This window comes from Dryobates pubescens, chromosome 7 (genome assembly GCF_014839835.1).
Source record: "Dryobates pubescens isolate bDryPub1 chromosome 7, bDryPub1.pri, whole genome shotgun sequence".
Taxonomy (NCBI): Eukaryota; Metazoa; Chordata; class Aves; order Piciformes; family Picidae; genus Dryobates; species Dryobates pubescens.
In genome coordinates, this window is record NC_071618.1 from 16,949,952 (window position 1) to 16,975,748 (window position 25,797).

Below are 25,797 nucleotides of genomic sequence, written 5' to 3' on the forward strand. Positions count from 1 at the left end.
TTTTAGAATTATTAAAAGGGAAACTGCAATTCCTGTCCTGTATGATTTATTCTAATGTGCTAATCTAGCATGTTATCATAGATATTTTTAACATGAAAGATTACAAATATTTAAATAATTTCAAGTTAGTAGGTCTGCATTGACAGCAAACTTAAATCAAAGGGTCACTGTGTAAAAACAGTGCACAAAATGTATTTCCTTAATAACCTAATAATGCTTAACGTGCTGAGTCAAAATCCCCAACAGAATAAGCAGGAAAAGATACTGCTTAATCACGTAAGATAGATAACTGATTATTGTAACAACAGTGTTTTTACATTGTTTAGAATGCCACACAGTTTAGATATGACGACAGCCATTTTTAAATCATTCAAATTTGTCACTGAAAAGGCTGTGTAAAAGTTTTAGAACAACAGTTATGAAAATAAATATTGTATGTTCCTTAACTGAGGTGTTTCTTAACAGCATAAAAAATTAGTATACCATTCCTGTGGAAGTTTCTTTCACAGAAACATTCAGATTGGTAAAGACCCTCAGGATCACCAAGTCCAACCAACAATCCCACTCCACAAGGTTCACCCCTAAACCATATCCCCAAGCACCAAGTCAAAGTAACCCGTCAACACATCCAGGGCTGGTGACTCAACCACCTCCCTGGGCAGCCCATTCCAGTGCCTGACCACTCTTTCTGTGATTTTTTTTTTTTTTTCCCTGATGTCCAGTCTAAACCTGCCCAGTTGTAATTTGAGGCCATTCCCTCTTGTTCTAGCACTAATTACCTGTGAAAAGAGACCAGCAGCAGCCTCTCTACAATGTTCTTTCAGGTAGTTGTAGAGAGCAATGAGGTCTCCCCTCGGCCTCCTCTTTTCCAAACTAAGCAGTCCCAGCTCCTGCAGTTGCTATTCATAATATTTATTCTCTGGACCCTTCACCAGCTTCATTGCCCTCCTTTGTACTCGCTGCAGCACCTCCACATCTCTCCGGTATTGAGGTGTCCAAAAGTGGACACAATACTCAAGGTGTGGCCTTACCAGAGCTGAGTACAAGGGGACAGTCACCTTCCTGTTCCTCCTGGACACAGCATTTCTAATATGAGCCAGGATGCTGCTGGCTTTCTAGGACACCTGGGCACACTGCTTTCTCATGTCAGTTGCTTGTCAATTAGAACCCCCAGGTCGCTTTCTGCCAGACAGCTTTCCAGACACACTTCCCCGAGTCTGTAGCACAGCATTTTTCTGTCTCTATTTCCGGTTGAAAAGGTTAGTCTGAGGTAGATTTTACAAAATGTCATCAGATATTAGCAACTGATATATGTCATAGTGACATTTTGATAATTCATTTTGGAGGGTATTTTTTGTCTTTGTTTTGTTGTATATGTCAGAATTATCTGTTCTTTAAAACAAGGATTATAATACTCTGTTTCTTGCTATACATTTATCATTCATGAATGCGAAATCAAGAGAAGTTTCCTTTTTTCCCCCCTGAAATGCCCTACTACATAGCTACATTTTATTCCAGGTAAGGATAAAGATGCATAAAGCTAAATGACAGAAAATATTCCAACCATAAGGTCAGACGAGATCACCACTATATCATGAAGAATGATAAATAGTATTCATTTACTTTCAGACATTAAAGTATTTCTTTCTAATGAGTCCTTACCACAATATTTAGAAAAACATACATAAAACTTTGTGAAGCTGTGAACAAATGGGGCAAAGGACTGAATTCAATATGAACAGATGTCATTCACTGGTACTTTTATACTTGTTACCTTAAATTCCTACACTGTCCTTCTCAAGGGTAGACCATCACACTTTTTCCTTAAAATCTGCTAAAACCCTACATCATCAACTGCCCTGTGTAGGTGAGGAGCTAGTTAATGATTTTTTTTAATGTATCATTTTATTGGTAATAAGAAAGCTTACATTTTGCTGATAAGTACTCTACTTCCTTGCTAATGTTGGACCACCTTTCTCTTCTCCTTTCCCCCTTTTTATTATTTTCACATTCATTTTTTTATGTTTCTGTCTCACTACTCTAAGCTATTTGGGAAGATTTAAGTTATACTTTTTACCTGTGCATGTAAAATGAAGCATTAATTCTGGGAGCTGCGGGCCCTACTACTATTCATGTTGAGTTTAGCAAGATAATCAGGGTTTTTTTCCCCTGAAGGTTTTATTTTGTTTTTTACTTCAAGGCTGTTTAAGACTATTGCTGTGACGTCAGAATGATAGTTTTGGTAGTACTGCCACACATCAAATTTTCACCTTCCTTTGGAGTCTTATTTTGTTCATTGGATAAGTGAAATCTCAGTAATAATTCCAGATCATCAATTCCAGATGTTCTTTCAATGAGAAGTTCTTTAGGGTCTTGTTGGTAGAAGATTCCTTACAGCAGTGTCAGTTTTGAGGCTTAAGAGACTTGATGGTGTTTTTTCCCTAATCCTTCTCCATTTTTCTGAATTTGAATTTCTTTGGTGTTTCTTTTAATATTTGTTTAAATCTTAATCAGCAATGTTTCTGTTTCAAACTGTATTTATTATTTCTTTCTGTTCCATAATTCTGATTTCAAAACAGAAGTTAATACAGTATAAGATATATTTCTGGTTTGACTACACTTGTTACATTCTTTATGTGCATAGAGAGTACCTAGCAGTATTGTTATAAAAGCTTTATTAGAAAGAGTTTAGATTAGTTGAACAATTATAAGCAAGTTACTAAGCTTATCCTCCCATGACTTCTGATAATATATTTGAACCATTGTGACTGTATTTTAGTGCTGTTCTTGATGTCACAGTTTTGAGTTACACCTCTCTCATTTTTAACCAAGGAAAGCCCATCAAGTATGACTTCATATAAATACAGCCCCTTCTTGATCCTCTATTGCTCTTTCATCATGTGACCCAGAAGGAATTCCCAGTGACAAAAGTCATCTGCCAGAACATTTAGAGAGTGTGAATGGAAAGGGATATTTAGCTGTGATGAATTCTGTAGTATTTATAGACAAGTAAACCCATTTTATGTCTTCTTTTAGAATAGAATAGAATAAACCAGGTTGGAAGAGACCTTCAAGATCATCACATCCAACCCATCATCCAACAACACCTAATCAACTAAACCATGCAACCAAGCACCCTATCAAGTCTCCTCCTAAATACCTCCAATGATGGTGACTCCATCACCTCCCTGGGCAGCACATTCCAATGGGCAACCACTCTCTGTGTAGAATTTCTTCCTAGCATCCAGTCTAAGCCTCCCCTGGCACAGCTTCTGAAAAATGTGGAGTTTACTATCAAGATCTATTATAAATCAGATTTGTTTGGGGGAAGATGAGGATTTATATTATTTAATAACTACTTTATTGTCCATAAGTACTGAAGTTGGCTTGATAGAATCATTCTCTCAAATTAGATTTCACATTTAAGATGACTGCAGTTTTTCTTAAACCTCCATTCATATTTGCTAAAATAGGTACACTCATGTTTTGTATAAAATGTTTATCTAGACAACCAGTGTATGTATTTTGGCATTTATGGGGAGAATCAGATTTAGGTTAAATTTGGTTTAGAGTTTTTTTAAAACATGGAGAGATTAATTTGCCCCTGGGAGTATTTCATGATAGCCTAGTAATTATAAACTTCACATACAATATATTGTGTCAGAGAAAGTTAACATAGTTTTTCACAGTGCTATTGAAAGTTAAAAACAAATCAATGGATTATCATAAATGGTCTGGGTTGGAAGGGACCTCTAAAGGTTATCTAGACAAATCCCCTTTGCAGTAAAAAGGGGCATCCTCAACTAGACCAGACTGCCCAGAGTGCTGTTGAGCCTCACCTTGAATATCACCAGGGATGGAGCCCCAACCACCTCCCTGGGCAACATGTTCCAGTGTTCCACCACCCTCATAGTAAAGAACCTGTTGTTAACATCCAATGTAAATCTGCACTTCTCTAGTTTGAAGCCATTGCCCCTTGTCCTATCACTACAGGCCTTTGTAAACAGTCTCTCTCCATCCTTCTTGTAGGCACCCTTCATGCACTGGAATGCCACTTCTCCCAGAGCTTCCTCTTCTCCAGGCTGGAACAACTCCAGCTCTTCTAAAGATAGAATGACTAAGGAAACTAGAATTTGACTGTCTTTGGATACTTAACATTTTCAAGCGTCTCAATCTGTAAATCTCTTTTCTAACCAGCTAATTTCAAAATTGTCATTTTTGCAGATTTTCCTTGTCTTAGGCCAAAACATCAAGCTTTTTCCATGGCCACCTGTGCTGTTGTGTTGACTAGCATGGACTCAGGAACATTAAAATACACAAATAGGGCATTTATTAGGTACTAATTTCCCATTAACAAAAAAAGAAAAGAAAAGGCCACACAAAACACCAAATAGGTAAATAAAGAAACAAAACAAGAGGTAGATTTGGAGTAGTAAAAAATATATGGATATTATAACTTCAACAAAACCCAGCCTATATTTTGACACCTAGTTTTAGTAGAGTAATACAGAACAAAATAGTTGTTTTGAAAATAAAACATTTATGATACTGCATTTGTCTTGTTTATAAGTCTTGAATTAAAATCTTTTTTTTCAATTACAGTGTATTGGATGTGTCATTAAAATACACCCTTTTGCATTATTTAATGCTTTTTTTAAAACACAGTGGTTGAGTAAGACAAATATTTTGTTTTTACAGATCACTGACCAGAGTGCCTGTAGACAAGAAAATGCGAAATGAAATAGAAGAAAATCAGAAGGTTTGTTCTTCTTTCTTCAAGTAGACATTTGAATTATTGTCATATTACTACTTTTGGAGATTTTTATTAGTACAGCAACTTTCCAGTAGTTTCTGTCACAGAAAAAGAACTAATTGTTCTAAACATCTTTTACTATAAATAACATTGAAATGCTTAGTTCAAGTTTTTCTGCTGTTCTTGGTACTTTTTCCTATACCTCTTGATTTTTACAGAACTAGGCAAGGACAGTTTTCATGGTGTGTTATGTTCAGTTGTAAATTGCATGCTGTGAAAGCAAAAATAGGTGTCAGCTAATTTTTCTAGAGCTCTGATGCTGACTTTAAACCTGCTTGTATTATGGTAGGCACATGCTGGCTTTGAACTTTCCACACCCAGAATGACATGTGCAACTTCTGCAAGGTATTTTGATCATCCTCTATGGTTGTTGGTGGTTTTATTTTCATCCTTGGCATGTTGCATCTTTTCTGTCTTGTGTCATGTGAAGAGTCTTTTTTCATGTGTTTTTTGACTGATGTATGATCGCAGGACTTGGATATCTCTCCTATGAAGAAAGACTGAGAGACCTAGGGCTGTTTAGTCTTGAGAAAAGAAGGCTGAGAGGGGTCTTGTTAATGTCTGTAAATATCTGAGAGGTGGGTGTCAAGACGAAGGTGCCAGTCTCTTTTCAGTGGTGCCCAGTCATAGGACAAGAAGCAACAGCTATTATACAGGAGGTTCCACCTCAGCATGAGGAGATGCTTCTTTACGATGAGGGACATGAAGCACTGGAACAGTTTGTCTGGAGAGATGAGGAAGTCTCCTTCACTGGGCACTCTCAGAACCTGCCTGGCTGTGTTCCTGTGTGGCCTGCCCTAGGTGATCCTGCTCTGGCAGGGAAGTTGAACTTGATATCTGGAGTTCCCTTCCAACCCCTAATACGAAGTGATTCTGTGATCCTGAGAAGCCACTTTGCATTTGTCAAGTTCATGACACCTGCCTCAGTTCAAAGTTTAGTTGTTTGTTTTTTTTTCAAGCTGAGTACTAGAATTTGTCACCATGCTTTTAGGAGTGGTCATATGAAATGACATCCATAGCAGTATCTGTATTTTTGATTTTTTCAGAGCTTGTATTTTCATATGGTGTTAAGACTGACCAACCACCATAGTGAAAGGGATTTGTTTCTTAATTATGGCACTCCTGTACTTTTGCAGAATTTCCATGTATCATTTTGTTTTGCATCTATTCAGACCTTGCCAAGACTAATATTTGCAGGGAATGTCTGTCCAATGTCTTCCACCTTCCAAAACAGTGAACGCAAGCAATGTCCCTGTTGCACTGATACAGCCTTCCCATAAAGAGTTTGTCATCTCCTCTGGAGAAGATTTCACATAAATATGTTGGAGCTCTCCAACATGCTAAATTAGTTTTAAGACTTTTGAGTCTTGAGTGTTTTGTGCTCAAATAGTAGCAACCTCAAGTGTTAAGGTCCTTGAAAACAATCCTGGAAACAATTGTACAGGGCTTTGCTTGTCCTTAGGTGATTGCATGTATCCCAGCAGTTCGCTTTCCTGAGCTCTTTCTTGAGTCCAGAGTGCATGTTTGATTCTTGGGTTTTCACAGACGTCTTAGAGTGGGCTCAACCATTTTACAGGCCTCTTGTTTCTTGAGTTAGTGGCAGCTGTCACAGTTTTTGCTCAAGGAAGCAAATCAGTAGTTACACCCTATGGCGCTGTTTTTTGTATGCAGTTGATAGATGTATTTTCTTATATAGCTTTGTTGTTAGAGTTATAATCAGGATAAAGCAAAACAAAACTCCAGTGGTCATAGTTTCTCCAGAACACGATGTTATCAATACTTTCCTTGTTTCTTGATGAAGTCTTTACAATGTCTCTGTCTTTCTCCAGTTGCACCTCTGTTAGCACAAAAATGAAAAACTGCTTAATCAAAACCTACTCCTACCCCAGAATGGAGGGGACAGAGTTAGATTAAGAATTAAAATGGCAATTATTAATAAAGATAAGGATTAGGAAAAATATTATTTGGTTTGAAATGGCAATATCTGCATTTAAGCATATTTATATTGGTATCTATACTCCTGTTATAACAATGTGGTCAATGGACAGTTTAACTCACTCAGTAGTTTTGTGGGACATGATTGACTTCCCTGAACATTTATTTCTGACATCATGTAATACGCCATGGGCTATCCAAACAGGTCTGGTGGATGTGACTGCTGGGACATCCATTCCTTTCTGATGGACCTGTACTTTCCAGTTCAAGAAGTCTTACCCTGAGACCTTGCAGTGTCCCAAATGGCATTGGATATCAGCTGGATCACTCCTATGAGGCCATAGATTTTATTAAAATAAGTTAATTACAAAAGGAAGTTGGGCACCTAGTAGACTAAGTTTAGATTTTATACTACTTCCTAGCTGAGGCTACAGGCCCTTTAGACAAAAGCTAAAATTTGTTGAATAAAAGTAGGGAAACTTCCTGAACACTGCTACCAGAGCACAACAAAGTGACATGTACATTCTTGAGTTGCAGTACATCTATCTAGCAGCAGGGAAGATATGATCTCATGCTGTGTGTAACTGGATGATTCCCTCTTAAGATAATGAAAGTTGAATAGGAAATACAGCAGGAAGAAATAAAGGTATTAAGTTGATAGGAATGTGATGATTTAGGTGTAGTGAATTGATACCTAACTAAGAAATTGTCCTGGTTTTGTCTGGAATAAGTAATTTTAATTCTTAGTAGCTGGTACAATGCTGTGTTTTGGATTTAGTATAAGAATAGATAAAAATTGATACCACACTGATGTTTTTGGTTGTTGCTGTGCAGCACTTAGGGATTTTTTTCATTCATGGCCATCAGGGAGGCTCCCAAGAAGCTTGTGGGGAGCATGGCCTGAACAACTGACTGAAACTAGGCAAAGGGATGTTCCATACCATCATAGTCACTATATGAACTTGCAAGTTGGCTTGAGGGCCAGTTGCTGCTCAGGGACTGTCAGTATCAGTCAGTGGGTGGTGGGCAATTGTGTTGTGCATCACTTGTCTTTTTTTATTATTATTGTTTTTTGTTGTGGGTGGATTTTTGGTTTATTGTTTGGTTGGTTTGATTTTGTTAAGTTCAGTTATTAAACTGTTCTTACCTCAGCCTGTGAGTTTCTCTTGCTGATTCTTCTCCCCATCACACTGGTGTGGCGAGTGAGCAAGCAGCCATGCGGTGCTTAGTTGCTAGCTGGGATTAAACCATGACAGAAATAGGCAAAGGACTGCTATGGATAACAGGAAAAATAAAATTTTATTAAACACAACTCAACTTCAGGGCAGTAATTTGATGACAGTTTAGCAAGAAAATAGTCTGTGAGTATTGCCAGTGTTAAATTCTAGTCATGGATTCCTAAATACTGCTTTGATCAAAGTTGTTACAGCAAATGGATGCTCTTATGAAAATCAAATGCCTAGCATCAAACTTGTATGAGTTTAAGCTCTGACTCAGCTCAATTCTTTTCCTACTGCTCTACTGAAGGATTTGAAAAGCTTCTAGACTCCCATCTTGATACTCAGTGACTATTTATTTTTTTCATTGTTCCTGCATTCATTTTAATTAGTATTGTGATTTTTGTTACCCGCATCAGCCAGAAGCAGTCTTTCTCAGTATCTGTGTTTACATGATCAGCAAGCTTTCAGGAGTAGTAAGAAATCTCTTACCCTAAATGCTGATTTCAGAGCTTCAAGGAGAGGTACTGTTTTATCTGTCACACAAGAGCCCTGAAGGATGCTGCTAAGATTTCTAAGACTGTAATTCTCTTTATATTTCTTCTTTTCTCCTTAAGTCCAGTGGCATTAATGGGATTTTTTTTGCAGTTACAGTACTTTGTGGCACAATGCTGCTATTAAAACAATAATCCAAGTTCATTGCTTTTGGACCAGAATAATGCAAAACAGCAGTTGGGTATGAAGACAGAAGTCCATCCTCTTCTATACCAAGTTTTGTGATATATCAAAAAATCTTTTCTGTAGTTTAGATAAGTATGGTAATAAAATTAGTTTATTGTAAAATAGAAAAGTAATGAACTTACCTCTATTTCCTTGTCTGAACATGGGAAATTTACTGCCATGCATTTATGATCCTTATGTTTGAAAGGCCCACTCACACCCATTTTTAGGTGCCTACTAAAATGTTCATCCTAGGTAGTAACTGACAAGTTTTTTAAAAAGTATTTATTAGCATTAGTGGCATGCATCCCCAAATCCACCATATTCTTCACATTATATCTGAGTTTGAACGTGTGTGCTTAAAGACTTTATAACAAGCATAAGTAATTATTACCTTTTGTTTGTGTGTAAATCTACATATAGCAAAAGCAATGAAAGTGCTACAAAGTTTAGGTTATAACATTAGAATAAATTAAATTCACCGTTTTCAAAACCTGTTTTTCCGGATAGTGGACTTTCATAAAAATTCTTTGCCCGTTGGGCTCAGGCTTATCACAGCTGCATTTTTCCTTCATGGACAGGCTTGCCTTTCGTACATCAATATTACGTACTCCCGTTCCGCTTTGGGTTGTGAGAATGTTTATATATACTAAGGGATATGAATGAATGATAAGTAATATGCACGTATGTTGGATTACAAGGAGCATTAAGTGTGTTTTCTCATTTACATACAGTTGCATTTAATGTCACAAACTGCCCCTGTTCACTGCACTGGTTAGACCACACCTTGAGTACTGTGTTCAGTTCTGGGCCCCTCAGTTTAGGAAGGATTTTGACTTGCTGGAGCGTGTCCAGAGAAGAGCAAGTTGGGGAGGGGTTTGGAACACAAGCCCTGTGAGGAGAGACTGAGGGAGCTGGGATTGCTTAGCCTGGAGTAGAGGAGACTTAAGGGTGACCTTATTGCTCTCTACAATGACCTTAAGGGAGGTTGTAGACAGGCAGAGGTTGGGCTCTTCTTCCAGGCAACAGCACCAGAACAAGAGGACACAGTCTCAAGCTGCACCAGGGGATGTTTAAGCTGGCGGTTAGGAAGAAGTTCTACACAGAGGGAGTGATTGCCCATTGGAATGGGCTGCCCGGGGAGGTGGTGGAGTCACCATCATTGGAGGTGTTCAGGAGGAGACATGACAGGGTGCTCGGTTGCATGGTTTAGTTGATTAGATGGTGTTGGATAATAGGTTGGATGCAATGATGTTGAAGGTCTCTTCCAACCTGGTTTATTCTATTCTAAACTAGTTAGCTTTAAGTTTGCTTACATTTGCGAAAGTGTGAAAGTAGCCATGCTACTTTAAAGGAATAATACAATTTTCAGGGTTGTGCCATTTGTTCAGTGACAGGCTCATAAGTGGAGTAATACATGCAGCCTGGGTTGCTTGTTCTAAGTGTGCTTTTGTTCAAAGTGCATTTTTTATTCACACCTTTGTTCAGCAAGTGGGAGCGAAATGGGGGTGGGAGGGGAAAGAAAAGCATATCTTCCTCAGTTTGTCTTTATTCAGTGTATTTGTTGTGCTTTCTCTTCATCTGTTGTGAATTCAGACAGATCTGGAAATCTTACTGCTCCTCATAGTATGAATTGGAATAAACTACTGCTGTTGCTCCTGTCACTTTTCCCTGTAACAATTGCAACTATGTGTGTTTTTGGAGTTGTGAGAGATGTTAAGCTGGTGAGAAAAGTAGTTTCTGGTGGAGATCTGAAGAACACATATAAGGTCTCCTTTTACTGAAAGGATGTGGGAGTGTATTTTCAGTTTCTGTTGGTAGACACTGAGAATGTGTTCTTGGCTTTACTTTGTACAGGTGGAGATGCTGGGTTGTTTGCAGGGGGGAATTACCAGCTGTTTGCATTTTTATTTTGAAAGTGTATTAAATAGGGCTCATAAAGGTATGTTGACAATATTTTTATCAACAGCACTCAGTTAAAAGAAGAAATTATGTGGAAGAGATTCGATATGCCTGTTTTGCAGACTTACTTAGTTTTACACATGCATTAATATATGTGTTTTAGTGTGGACATACACCTAAATAAGTTAGCAGTGTTTTTTACTTTTTAGCATTTTCATAAAACACTTGGAATCCAGCCTGGAGAAGCACGTTTATTTCTAAATGGCCTTCATATTGACCTGGATTTTCATGATCCCTTTAGGTAAGACACTAAGATTTTATTTGAACATTGTAGAATTAGTCATAATACTGGAGAAGTTATTGTAGTAGGTTGGGACAAACCCCCTCCCCACCACGGGCAGAAATAACGACTCAGACAAACAGATTGCAGAAGTTATGGAAACTTTAAACAGTGTATGTGTACAGAAAAACAGAAGCACAGTGACAAGAGAAACCCCAAAACAGACCCAGAAACATTTCATCCCCACCTGAGGGTGCACCCAAAACCCCCAGGGCTCCTCCTTCCCCCCCCCACCCCTGCCATTGCTAGGCTAGTCTCAGCTGGCCAGATCTGAGACTGCCCATCGCCCTGTGGCCTTGGGCCTAGCCAGGCCCATGGCCGGGAGACATCTCCCCCAGTTACTGTGTGGCAGAGAGGAAGGAAAGAGAGAGTGCCAGACCCCACCGTGGATTTTATAGTGGTGCAGGAATTATGGTAGGAAATACCTAATTTCCTGTGTCCACCCACTGGGCTGGACTTCTGGACACAGGAAACCCCTCACGTAGTAGAGGGCACCCAGCCCATACTGCAACAGTTATGCTCAGAGTGATGGACAGCCTCACCTGTTTCTTTGCCAAGTTTTGAGATGGAGCCACTTGCATCCTTTCTTGTTACTGATTCATATATTTATAGCATTTTTTAATGCTAGTGTTAGATTTAATTTCAGTGCATTTTTTGGGGGGGAAAAGGCTTTCACAATAGGGAATTCAACATGAAGCAAGATATAAATAAAGGCATTTTTAAAATGTTGCCTGTTGTGTTCTGCTAGTCAATACCAGTTCTGGGCCCCTCACTGGAGGTTTTCAGGAGGAGACTTGATGGGGTGCTTGGTGCCGTGGGTTAGTTGTTTAGGTGGTGTTGGATTGGTTGATGGGTTGGACACGATGATCTTGAAGGTCTCTTCCAACCTGGTTTATTCTATGTATGTATTCTACTTCAGGTTTGCTTCCATTCTCAGTGAATTTTCAGACTGTGACAAATATTACAGAGTCCAGTTGGGTCTTCTGGGAAAGTTTTCTTTTAAAGATATAGCTATGTTTCCTCCATGCTGTTATCAGGGTCCTGCCATGATGCAGACTTGGAGCTAGCTCTTCTGCATCTCCATTTTCTCTCTGCTTCTCTGCACGCTTACAAAGCTTCTTAACGTACCCTCCTTCTGCCTCAGCCAGGACAGTGCAGCGAGCAACCCTCCACTCTGCTATCCTACTAGGTTTTACTAAAGATGGAGGAAATTCCGTCATATAAAATAAACATGAATAAGCTGTGTAATTTGTTTTGAAGTTGGAGGCACACAGTGATACTAACTGATTTTAATGTAAATATTTGACTTCAGGAGAATGTAAATATTAATTTAATACAAAAATAGTAATCCTCACATTAATGGTCTTTGATGTAGTTTTTCTTATGTCCTAACAAGAGTTCTATGTAGACATTGTGCATTTTGTCTTCCTGAAAAAGTATCTTAGAGACTCTTAAACTGGAAGGAAAAGTGATACATGGCCTTCATGAACTTGGAATCAAAGAGGAGATCCTCAGTAAATTTATGAGATTGCATATACATCCTGCAGACAACAGTTATGCACTAGACATCCGTCACTCTTCGATAATGGTAAGTAAATCAATGAATATTTATTTAAATATTAGATATTTTCTATTGCTATGTATGAGACTACTTTTTTTCTTTAGTGTACTAGAAATACCATATATTGATTAGCAGTTTAAAATATTGTCCTGGGTTAGCACAGCCCACTCTCACAAGTGTTAGCTTCCCCACACAGACAGGAGGGAGAGTAACACAAAAAATAAGAAATGCACTGAGATAATGCAGTGCACAATTACCTTTAGCCTGTTTGCAGGAAACATTCAGCAAAATGCAGATGCAGCAGCAGAAGCCAGCAATAAAAACAGTTCCCCCCACCCAAACCTGCAGCCTGCCCAGTAGAAAAGACCAACACCCCAAAACCCAGAAGCAGCAACCATAACAGGAAGCTTCTCATGTTGCAATCTGAACTTCAAGCCCCATGATACTTTGCAATACCCAGCACTTTATTTTGAGGCTGGTATGATGGCAGCATGGTAGTGAATATCATCAGCAGATTCAACTCAACCCATGACAAACATTTTGGAAGGCGATATATCTTCAGTATATTTTAGGAGTAATTTTCTGTAGTCTATACCTTATTAAAATTTTAAGATGTAGAATGTTTAAAAGAAGAATGTATATCACAGAATTGTTAGGGTTGGAAGTGACCTCAAGAATCATCCAGTTCCAAGCCCCCTGCCATGGGCAGGAACACCTCACACTAGATGAGGTTGCTCATAGCCACATCCAGCCTGGTCTTAACCTCCAGGGATGAGGCTTCCACCACCTCCCTTGGCAACCTGTTCCAGTGTCTCACCACCCTCATGGTGAAGAACTTCCTAACATCCAGTCTAAATCTACCCACTTCTATTTTTGTTCCATTCCCCCTAGTCCTATCATTACCTGACACCCTAAAAAGTCCCTCCCCAGCTTTCTTGTAGGCCTCCTTCACATACTGGAAGGCCACAATGAGGTCTCCTTGAAGCTTTCTCTTCTCCAGACTGAGTAGCCCCAGCTCTTTCAGTCTATTCTCACAGGAGAGGTGCTCCAGCCCTTTGATCATCTTTGTGGCCCTTCTCTGTAACAGGGGCTCCAGAACTGGACACAGTACTCCAGGTGGGGTTTCACGGAGAGTAGTCGCATGTTCATAGTTACAGACTTTTACTTTAGAGCAATTTGTCTATCTGTATAATATCTTTGCATTCTGCAATACTGCAAAATGGACTTTACAAGTATGGTAAGTGAATTGTGGACAGCTTAAGTATCTTGTGTCTAACTGTCCAATGACTCAGGGTTTTTTCCATCTTCAAAGTGCATACTGTTTTTATTACAAAGGTTATATGCCAGTGGGGGTGGGGTGGGGTGAATTTATTCATCTGTAAGAACCGTATTTCACTGTTTTGTTTGCCAAATAGACAAACACATGCAAAAACAGGGGAAGAAGCTGGCCATATATTAATTAGAGGTTTTTTAATATCTGAGGTGGTTCTTTGGGTTATAGGTAAATAGTACATTTTTCTTACAAGATGGTTATGCAGTGTTACTTGTATCTCTATTCCTAAGACCTTTGTGTTGTGAAAGTAGGTTCTACACTTGACAAAATAGTCTTACTCACATCTTGATACAGAATAGAAATAGGTTTGTTTTTTTTCCTTTTCCACCCATTATTAAAAATCCCAGTTTGATTGAAAAGAAAAAATCCTAATAATTAAACTTATTTTCTGTTACTTTTTCAACAACAAACTAAAATGTTTTACTTTTTTCCAGGCTTTCAATGTGGTTTAAAATATTTTTATTTATACACAGGTATTTTACTCTAATGTGTGTTTTTTCAAAAGGCTGCCTGTTTTGTTTTAGTGGGTTAACAATATAGAACAAGATTACAGCTATAGCTCATGGCCTGCAAGCTATCAGGAACTGCTAAAACCTGCATTTCCCGGAGTTATACAGCAGATTAGACACAATTTATTTAATCTGGTAAGTTTGGAGAACTTAATTGGTTTTGTGTTCTGTATGTGTCAATATGTGGACAGACTGTTCATTGAAAAATACACATGCTGTGTTCATTGTTAAAAATAGATTAGAATTTCATGTTTTCTGTGTGGATCTACAAATAGTAATGAAAATATTATCTTGTGAGGCTATTAGTCTAATTCCCTGAAGTGGACTTGAGTACAGTTTTGTCAGGAGCTTTTCTGTTCTTTCCATGTTACCTAAAGATAATTCATAGGATCATAGGATTGTTTCAGTTGGAAAAGACCTGTAAGATCAAGTCCAGCTGTCAGTGTAACACCACCATGGCCATTAAACCATGTCCTGAAGTGCCATGTTCGCATATTTCATCTCCGTCACCTTCCTGGGCAGCCTGTTCCAATGGCTGACCACTCTTCCATTAAAGACATTTTTCTTAATATCCAATCTAAACCTCCCATGGTACAGTTTAAGGCCATTTCCTCTGTTCCTATCACCTGATACTTGGGAGAAGAGACAACACAGACCTCACTACAGCCTCCTTTCAGGTAGTTGTAGAGAGCAGGGAGGTGTCCCTGGACCCTTCTCTTCTCCAGACTAAATAATCCCAGTTCCCTCGTCCACTCCTCATAAGATTCATTCTCCAGATCCTTCATCAGCTTGGTTGTCCTTCTCTGGACACACTCCAACTCAACATCCCTCCTGTGGTGAGTGACCCAAAAAACTGAACACACTATTCAAGGTGCAGGGTTTCGAGTACAGAGGCACAATCACTTCCCTACTGCTGTTGGCCACTCTATTCCTGATATGGGCCAGGATGGCACTGGCCACCATGGCTACCTGAGAAAACTGCTGGCTCAGGTGGCTGTCATCCAGTACCTCCAGTTTCCTCACCACTGGCCAACTTTCCAGACACTCTGCCTCAAGCCTATACCATTGCATGGGGTGTTGAGACCCAACAGGGTCAACATGAATTGTGTGATGCAGCACTTGGCTCATGCAACTGACCTCAGCCCACCAAGGCAGCCTGTCCAGATGGCTTTGTAGAGCCTTCCTACCCTCAAGCTGCTCAACCCTCCCACTCAATTCAGTGTCATCTGCAAACAATTCACTGCTATCAACAAATTTTCTTCATAGTACACTACTGAGAGAAGGTGTGGTGTCTCACCACCTTCATTTCTTCATAGCTAATCTAAACCTACCCTCTAATATAAAGTTGTCATCTCTTGTTCTGTCACTACTGTGCCAGAATTACTGGTTAAAAAGCCTCTCTCTGCCTTTCTTACAAGCCTCTTTTACATATTGAAAGGCTGAAATGAGGTCTTCTCAGAAACTTCTCCAAGCTAAACAACCCCAACTCCCAGCCTTTCCTCGTAGGAGAGAGATTCCAGCCCTCTGATCATTTTTGTGGCCTTCTCTGAACCTGTCCCAACAGGTGCATGTCTTTCCTGTGGACTCCAGAGCTGGATGCAGTGCTCCAGGTGGGATCTCACTAGCATGGAATAGAGAAGCAGAATCACCTCCCTTGACCTGCTGGCAGTGCTCATTTTGATGCAGCCTAGGATACAGCTGGCTGGCTGGGCTGCAAGTGCACATCGCTGGCTAATGTTCAGCTTTTTGTCCAGTTGACTATGCACCAGTATCCCCAACTCCTTCTCAGCAGGGCTGCTCTCAATCCCTCCATCCCTTAGCCTGTACTAACACCAGGAATTGCCCTGGTCCAGGCACAGGGCTTGGCACTTGCCCTTGTTGGACCTCATGAAGTGTGTAACAGCTGTATTATAGAAATCTACAACATATGATTTTGCTATAATGTGAGGGGGAGGGAGTGTTCAAAATTTTTTTTTAATTACTCTGCTGCGTTTCAGCTGCTATAGCAAATTTAAGATAAATTCTAAGGGAAGTTGCAATGCATGATGTCATAATTAAATACCATGAAGGATAATCCACATATGTGGACACATCCCAGTTTTAGAATCTGTCCATGCCTAAAAGATCTGATTTTAGGCTTTGTCCTGGGTTGAGCCTTTCCAGCTCAGGACAGGATGTAGAATTTACCCCAAAGGAGTAAATAAAAAACCACTTGCACAGAACTGGAAGTTAAATAATATTTACAAAAGTAAACAAAGTACAAAAGGCATTAAGGGAAAAAGATATATAGATATAGACAGATAGATCTATCTATCTCACAGAATCACCAAGGTTGGAAGAGACTCAAAGATCATCAAGTCCAACCTGTCACCACAGTCCTCATGACTAAACCATGGCACCAAGTGCCATGTCCAATCCCCTCTTGAACACCTCCAGGGATGGCGACTCCACCACCTCCCTGGGCAGCCCATTCCAATGGCAAATGACTCTCTCAGTGAAGAACTTTCTCCTCACCGTGAGCTTAAACTTCCCTGGTGCAGCATGAGACTGTATCCTCTTGTTCTGGTGCTGGTTGCCTGGGAGAAGAGACCAACTCCTTCCTGGCTACGCACACACACATACACACTCAGAATCGGCAGTGGCCCTAGCCCCATGGCTAGGCCTTGCTATGCAGCAAGAAATACGGCTCCCACCAGCAAAGCCTCCCCCATGCTGAAAGCAGAATCCACACACCCAGAGCAGAGGGAGAGAGTGAACTGCAAAAGTGCTGTCTCTTAAATAGAGAGATACAGGAAAAGGGAATTGAATAATATATTACAATATCCTGTGCCTCCCTCTTGAAATGGACTTTTCCACCCCCTCAGGAGTAGTTTTCACTTTATGGTTTTATAGTTAACCCTTAACCTACAACAGGCTTCAAGATACAAGTGAAAGGGTGAATACAAAGATATATGAACAAGGAAGAAAGAGTTCTTTCCCAATGCTCCATTTTTTTAATTAAAGCCTTAACTCAGTATATTCTGTTTATTTAATTTTTGGTTTTCACAACAGAGGAGAGTTTGAAAGAATAGAAAAATCAACATTAGATCCTTTTGGTAATTTAAAAAATATATAATTAAATCAAGGTCATTAATAAAAACAAACTGTAGCCACAGTCTTTCAGAGGAGAGTATTGATACTTTGAAGTTCAATAAACAGTTAAATCTTGTTTTCAGTATTTGGTCCAAATTCATTAATTCTGAAGTTATTTTCATGTATACTCTTAATGTTTTCTTACAATGAATGCTCTAGGAAATTGAAAACAGTTGGATGTACAGCTCCTTTGGAAATTTCTGTTCTTAGATTTTTGTCTGAAATAAACAAAGTCAGACATCAAGAATAAATAAACACTGGCTGTATAATCTCTTTGCTTCTTAGGTACTTTTTCTTGATCCTGTCCAAGAACATACAGCTGATTATATGAAATTGGCAGAATTATTCTATCATCATAATGTGCCACTGAGGTAAGTGTAAAGGGTTAACATGACAGCTAACCTGCCTGCTCCCCCAGCGTAGAAGAGATGAAAAGTCAGAGAAGAGTACAGTTTACTGAGCAAAACCAGATACTCTTAGTACAAAATGCATAATTACCTTAGCCTATTTGCAGGAAAAAAAACACAACAGAAGGCAGAAGAAAGCAAGCTGAAAGCCCAAGCCAGAAAACTACTCCCCCATTCTTCCTTGTCCTGCCACCATCACACCACCAACACCCAAGATGTAGAACCCAAAAGCAGGAATTTTAACAGGAAGCCTCCCATGTTGCAATCTGAACTTCAAGCCCTATAATACTTTGCTGTAGCCAGTACCTTCATTTTTGAAGCTGGCATGACTACAGCATGGTACAAATAACAGCAGTAGATTCATCTCAACATTTGAATTTAAATGAAGTCCAGGGCAGCAATGTTCTAATAAGACACTTTGGTTACCCATTTATATTAAGCTTACTGTGATGCTAATTACTCTTAAGCAAATAGCTTACAAGGGGGGTGTGTGTGTATATATATATTGGTGTAAACGTATATATATACACACACACGTGTATATATATGAGTGTGTGGAAAATGAACTACAAAAGTCTGACAAAAGATTTCCTTGTCAATTAGTTCCACTGGTTACTCATGTGAACTTGCATTCTGAGCAAAATATTCTATAGGTAAAACATAATTTGAAGGTATTTTAAAATTTAGTTCTTTCAGTTGTGGTTGCTTTGCATGACTTTGTTTTATATACAAATACTTACAGACCACAGCAAGATTTTCCTTGATAAGTTTTGCATTTCTAAAAATTAGTTGTCTGAATCTGAACTAGTTGTTATTTGACAGCAAGAGAAACTTCTAAGGAGGAATTTAGTTCATCTTAAATGCTTACTTTAAGAGAAAATTGATTGCTCTCAGAAGTACCCATTTATTTCCATAGCTTACACTAGAAGGGTGTCCAAACTAGATCCAAAGTTCACCAAGATTAATTCAACGTTAAATGTTTAAAATCCTCCTGTGAAATGGCTTTTTGTTTCCTTATTAAATTACAGGGGTTTGATTTGCATTTAAAATGTTGCTAGCTCTGGTAATTGTTTTGCTTTTATTTTTTTTTAATCATTCAATGACCAAAAAACCCCAAAACAAACAAACAAACAAACAAAAAAACACAAAAAAAACCCAACACCCAAAAAACCAACACATAATGAAGGACTTTGCCTGAGTATTTTCTTGGCCTTTGGCCCCTTTGGAGATCATAGAATTCCAGACCCAGATATAGTTTCCAAATGTTTAGTGACCCTCAATGCATCTCTCTTCCATAAACTTTCCTGGTTTCCCCTTGAATTCATGGTTTTCTCACCCACAGTATCCCTTTCCAGGAGTTTTCATAGTTGAACTGCACAATGTATGAAGAACTGTCTCATTTATTTTGAGAGCCAGACTTTCAACAGCTTCATTTACTGATCTCTACAATTGGGAGACTAAGCAGTCTCTCTCATTCTAGATGCCAGTTATAATTTTATAAAGCTCTGCCTTATTCAACCACAGTCATTTATTTCCCTAGTCCAGTGGTTATTACTTCCCTGGAAGCTGTTCCAAAGGTTGTTTTCTGTTCTGAGTGTGGTGATTTTGCTCCAGGCAGAACATGGGGATTTAACCCAAAAAGAATAAATAACCACACTTACCCAGAATTTGAAAGTTATATGAAAATAATATTTACAAAAGTAAACAAAATATAAAAGGTCCTAAACATATACATACATATAACCCAACAATAGTTCAGATCCCCTAGATAAAGCCCAGACCCTCTGGGACAAAGCCCAGCAGGCTGTTGCCAGCTAACAAGTATTATTTCTCCCTGTCACACACAGTATCACACAGTATAACTAAGGTTGGAAGAGACCCCAAGGATCATCGAGTCCAACCTGTCTCGACAGACCTCACGACTAGACCATGGCACCAAGTGCCACGTCCAATCCCCTCTTGAACACCTCCAGGGACGGTGACTCCACCACCTCCCTGGGCAGCCCATTCCAATGACGAACGACTCGCTCAGTGAAGAACTTTCTCCTCACTTCGAGTCTAAACCTCCCCTGGCACAGCTTGAGACTGTGTCCCCTTGTTCTGGTGCTGGTTGCCTGGGAGAAGAGACCTACCCCTTCCTGTCTACAACCACCTTTCAGGTAGTTGTAGAGGGCAATGAGGTCACCCCTGATCCTTCTCTTCTCCAGGCTAAACAATCCCAGCTCCCTCAGCCTCTCCTCATAGGGCTTGTGCTCAAGGCCTCTCACCAGCCTTGTTGCCCTTCTCTGGACACGTTCAAGTGTCTCAATGTCCTTCTTAAACTGAGGGGCCCCGCCACTGTTCTTACCGTAATGCAAAAAAGGCGAGAAGCAGAAAAGCAAGCAAAGTGCAGAAGGAGAGAAGGGGGAAAAGAGAGGACCAGCTGTACTTGTACTTCATATTATATAGGAATTTGTGGACCAATGGAATGGGATAAAGATATCTTGCAATGTCCTGTTCAGCCCCTTGGGGATCGTCTGGCCTTCTGGACTCTCGAATTCTCTGGAAAACCTTTTATTTCCAATAGTATTAGTCCTAAACCTCTAGCACTACTTCCTGAGCTTTTTTAGTTGTATTAAAACTTCTGAGGTGAGAGCAACATCTATGTATGCAGTACTCAAGATGTAGACAAGCAATGAAGTTTATAGTGTTGTGTATGTTTTTCTGACTCCTCTTATGACACCCAGATGGCACAAGAGTTCAGGAAAAGCTATTTACAGTAATGAGAGTTGTAAAAAAATGGGTGAAGCAGTTAGTAGTAGATCATGATGCATCATTCTACATTAACTATTATTTATATCTCTTTAGAAAATTTACTGTATTTCCTATTTGTCTCTGTCCTTTGATCTGATGCACATTTATGTCCTGAACATCTGTCTAAACAATTTGCATTGATAGGACAGATTTTGCCTTAATAGTTTTAAAATACCTAATGTCAAGCAGCTCTCCAAATGAGAAGCTAGCTTCTTAAACCAACTCATTGAATTATTACTAGTAAATATGAAGTTCTGCTGAAATGTGGACTCATCATTGCAGATTGTCTATTGTAGTAGTTCTCATTTATCATGAGATTGGGAGGTTGCTCATGTTCTTGTAGCAGCTATGATGGATCTGTACACTCTGTGGAAATATTTGCAAGATGCAGTGTTTTGTATAGCAGAAGCCAGCTTTGATTCTCAGAATCACAGAATATTAGGGGTTGAAAGAGACCTGAAAGATCATCTTGTCCAACCTCCCTGCCAGAGCAGGATCACCTAGAGCAGGTTAGACAGGAATGTGTCCAGATGGGTTTTAAATACCTCCAGAGAAAGGGACTCCTCAACCTCTCCTGGCAGCCTGTTCTAGTGCTCTGTCATCCTCCTTCCTTATGTTCACATGGAATCTCCTGTGCTGCAGCTTGTACCCACTGATCCTTGTCCTATCATTGCCCACTTTTGAGATGAGCCTGTTTCTGTCCTCCTGAAACTCTCCCTTCATGTAAACATTAATAAGGTCAACTCTCAGTCTCCTCCTCTCCAAGCTGGAGACCCAGCTCCTTCAACATTTTCTCATAAGGGAGGTGTTCCACTCCTTTTATCAACATTCCCTGTGATACTCCTTTAGAAAAACTGCAAGTCCCTTGTTCTGTCTTACAATTCATCTCTTTCTGATAACTGATGTAATTTTCCATCTTTCAGCTGACTGCTGTATATAGACATAATCAAGTGCTGGCATACCTGTAATCAGGATCAGACAGCAGTTATACAGCTGTATTTCTTAAATGGCCACAATTGTGTGAGCCACTTAGCAGTTAGCCAGTTAGGTTTTGGTTGCAGTTTGGCAGCTGGAGATATCCCTGTTTTGCTAAAAAATAAATCTGGAGGAGAAAACAAAGTTGAATAGCTGCTTCCACAGGGATTTGTCATAGAGCAGCTTTTTTGTGCACAGTCAGATTTATCTTGGGAGAGGTGACACCTAATGGTAGCAGTTTTTCCTCCAGATCTGGTATGAGCAGCATTAGCCTCAGATGTTCAGGGTGATTCAAGGATGTGTTCTGGAAAACTACATGAAGTTGATCCCTGAACATAAAATCTCAATTTCTGATTGGAAAAATTTTCTGTGTTTAGCTATCTTCTTCCCTTCTTCGCTCCCATTATACAAGCAGGCTCAATGTTGACATGCAAGAGGGTGGAGGGGGGGGTATCTGTATTTATTGATGCTGGACAGAAGACTTGCAAATCCTTAGACTGATTCTGGTGGCTTTGCACTCACAAACTTCTGGGAGACTAGCAGGATCCACCTTTGTAAACTTCATCTCTTAATGCAGACAGCTGTGTTCATGAATTGGCATGTATTTCTTCTCTTGGGAGCCTGTTCTGGCTATGCATGTACACATGCTCTATCCCTTGAGACTCAATGAAAGGATCTTTCTTGGCCTTTTCCTATACTAGCTAAGATGTGGAACTGAGTGTAGTGATTGAAAGTCCTTTCCAGTGGTGTAGTAGAGACTAGAAACCTACTTGTGTGTTCACATCAGGGAAAATACTTCCAATATCTTTAATTTTAGCCCTCCTGAGCCTTCAGTCTCTGAAGGACTTTGTGATTTAGTCATTGTGTCACTATTTCCAGTCTGTTTAACCAGGTTGTCTCATTACTCAAAGCCTTTGGTCCCTGGAGAAAGGGAGCACATCAGTATCTCGAACTTCTGGGCTTTCTGGAGCATGTGCCAAAACTTTCAGTGACATCTCCATGTGTTATATGCAAACGATGATGCTCAATTTATTACAAATTTTTTTTATGTGAGTGGCTGTTAGCTTTGAATTTCCCCTGCTGTTGCAGAACACCAAATCTGTTCTACACTTTACACTGTCAAGATGGTATGACAAGGTCAATCCAGATATTTATATTTTTTCAGGAAAATGGTATTGAAAATATCACCTTCACTGGGAGTTTTCTGGGCCTTTTTTCCTATCAAGCTTCATACTTCTAGGGCAAGAAAAGGGCTAGTAAGAATAGCATATACTAATGACAGTACTTCAAGACTCCAGTATATCTACATTCAATTTATCAAGGCATTCATTTCAGGAAAAATAAAAGATGTCCAGACTAAAACAGAGACTCAGACTATTGAGAGCTTGTCATAGCCTTCAGACTGGTAAGGAGAGAAAGGGCTGGGAGTACTTCCTAATGGGTCATGGATATCTTAATTGCTGTCAGCTTTAAATGGTAGAAAAGACACATCCAAAATCAGTACGTAGTTGGTAACTTAAGCCTGAGTTGAAGATTTCATAGCTGGTATCCTCAGTGTCACCACACACAGCCATGGCAACACGACTGAGGTGTTTTCATCCCTCCATGCTGAGCAGATTACTTGAACAGAAATGTCTTGTTCTTCTATGTTGGTGTTAGAATACATGTGAAACCGATTTTGGTTTAAAATGTATGACTCATTGTTTTTCTTTTTTGTATTTTTTTAGAATTGGATTTGTTTTCGTTTTAAGTACAAAAGAAGAAGTTGATGGAAATGAAGATGCTGGAATAGCTCTTTGGAGAACTTTTAATTACATTGTAGAGGAATCTGACACCTCTCAAGCCTTTACCTCAATAATTAATGTTAGTTCTTTCACAAGAAATCACCTTCTTTTTCTTTTTTTTTCACATAACTTTTCTATATAGTTAGAATTTTGCTACCTTGTGACAACATGATGCTTTTGCATTTGCTTTACATGAAAGTAAAGCCTTAAAACCATGCTGTAAAATAATTTGCAGAAATACTTTCCTCCTCTGAAAACCAACTTGCTCTTGTCACTTTACCTGTCTACAGGCTTTCTTCAAGACTGTAAAAAGGTAGATGCATGCCTTACAGCTTTTAATATTTTCTTGTAGAAAAATGGTTCTGTATTTGTGTTAATGTGATGTGCCCAGCTTTGTGTTCTTTATCTCTTGGAATACAGGCATGTTAGTAGCACTTTGACAATCCTATAAGCTTTGAAAAACCTGTGTAGTGTAGAAACCTTCTATAGTGTAGGAAATGAAATAGCGTAAGGCAAGTTCTTTTTCGGTCATGCTGAAGCTGTTCGTGAGTGTACAAAACAAAAATATTGTACCCTTGCAACTTTTATGAATGAGACAGATTTTCTGTGTGAGGGAATTCAGGCTCATGTGAAGACAGGAATCTCAGAGATGAGAGATAAATGGAGGGAAACAAAGTGAGCAGTCTGTGTGAAGTCTCTGCAGGCAAAATTGTGTTGCAGAATATGGTAACATTTTTATCTTGCTTTTATTTTTTATTCTGTTCAGTGTGTAGAAACTAATGTCATGGGCAAGCTTGGAGAGTGTAAGATGAAAAGGACTGAAGTACCTAGGAGTACTTTGGAAGAGAAATAAAAATCCACACGTATTAGGAGCTGGCGTGCATGTGTGACCATTACCCATGAGCCGATCACAAAATACCAATTTAGGGTGGTTTATAAAATGTATTCCTCTCTTTGCTTTGTTTCACAAAAAAAATAACAAAACCAGAAGCAATAAAATAAATGTTTGAGGTACTCAGGACTATATAGAGAAATGTAATATCATTTCAAAAGAAACTGATTGCATAATTTTCTCTTCAAATTTCCTTGGTACATTTGATGAAAGAAATAAAATTTTATGCTGTAGGGATAAAGTATCACGGACTAATTCAGGCTTGGATTCATCCCATATAGTTTCAGTTAACTACCCATGGTTAGATAGTTTATAGTGAGAATTTAAATTCCTTCTCTAATCAGTGGAGAGAAATAATCTTTCACATTCAGCTCACATAAGTGTATTTCCTTTGCCACTTCAGAGTTATACTAAAGGTATAATAATAGAATAATCAGAATAGTGTGCTGATAATAAATGATGCTTATGTGTGGTGCTGATTATTATTAAAGCAATATAAAAGCTGCAGTATAGCAATGAAAGAAATATGAAAGTATACTGTTACAAAATATACTAGTGCATTAAAACATATGTATTTATTGTTTACTTTCACTAATTTAATAAAATTATGATTGGCAATTTCTTCCTTATTTTTCTGCTATAATTTTTATAGATGTACCATGAAGTGAAAGATGGAAATGTTCTAACAGTAAATCATGTGAAAAATGTTCTTAGAAGGGAATATCCCCACGCTGATGTTCAGAGTATACTGGATGTTCACTCTGAATACGACGAAGGGAGGAAGGTATGTTGGAAGTAGACTGGTAAGGAATACTACAGTAGACAACTGATTGCATTTGTGAAGCTGAGAGATTGTTAAATGGTAAAGCAAGTAAATATGGCATCTTTGAGTCAAATTTTTCTTTAGCCATCATTCAGTCTTTACAGCTCTCAGTACTTAAATTTACTACTGCCTGCTACATTCAGGAGCACAATATTCTTTTCTAGTAAGCATGTCAAGGTGTCTCTCAATGCAGAAGTCTGTCTTCTAGCCAAATCATTATTTCCTATGATTGTGCTTTCTGGTTATAATTTCCTTTGGGAAAGACAGCTACAAGTTTTGATTTAAAGGTTATAAAGAAGACATAATTTTATCTCTAATTGATTATGTAGACAATTTTCTGCTGAAATATATATATACAAATACCACTTTTTCCATGTGTCTTCATCTATACCATCTTGTGCTTCTGACGACACATGCCATCCCTTTTCTTGATTTCCTTTTAAAATTTGTTCTATAATGTGTATTATGTTCCTTTAAAAAGGTGCTTCTAAGCAGCCAGGCAAAAAGGTGCTGTTTGCCTTACACTGCTTGTTCCTCACTGAATTCCATGGAAGCTTCCAGTAGAAGGGCAGTTTGAAACTGCACTGGGAACAACTGGGTATGCTGAGGGGAGAAAAGCTTTCCACAGAGAGTATTAAGGGAAGAAAGACAGCCACCAGGC

At 39.0% G+C, this 25,797-nt stretch overlaps 1 protein-coding gene across 1 annotated transcript in view; it reads left to right on the top strand.

Moving 5' to 3' along the window:
- The window catches only part of UGGT2 (UDP-glucose glycoprotein glucosyltransferase 2), a 99,652-nt gene that overhangs the window by 21,119 nt on the left and 52,736 nt on the right, over positions 1-25,797 (top strand). The window contains exons 10-16 of the mRNA XM_054163005.1: positions 4,699-4,759; positions 10,797-10,888; positions 12,365-12,515; positions 14,346-14,465; positions 17,748-17,833; positions 23,365-23,500; positions 24,966-25,097. Of these exons, the coding sequence (XP_054018980.1) occupies positions 4,699-4,759; positions 10,797-10,888; positions 12,365-12,515; positions 14,346-14,465; positions 17,748-17,833; positions 23,365-23,500; positions 24,966-25,097 (778 nt within the window). The remainder of the gene's footprint in view (positions 1-4,698; positions 4,760-10,796; positions 10,889-12,364; positions 12,516-14,345; positions 14,466-17,747; positions 17,834-23,364; positions 23,501-24,965; positions 25,098-25,797) is intronic.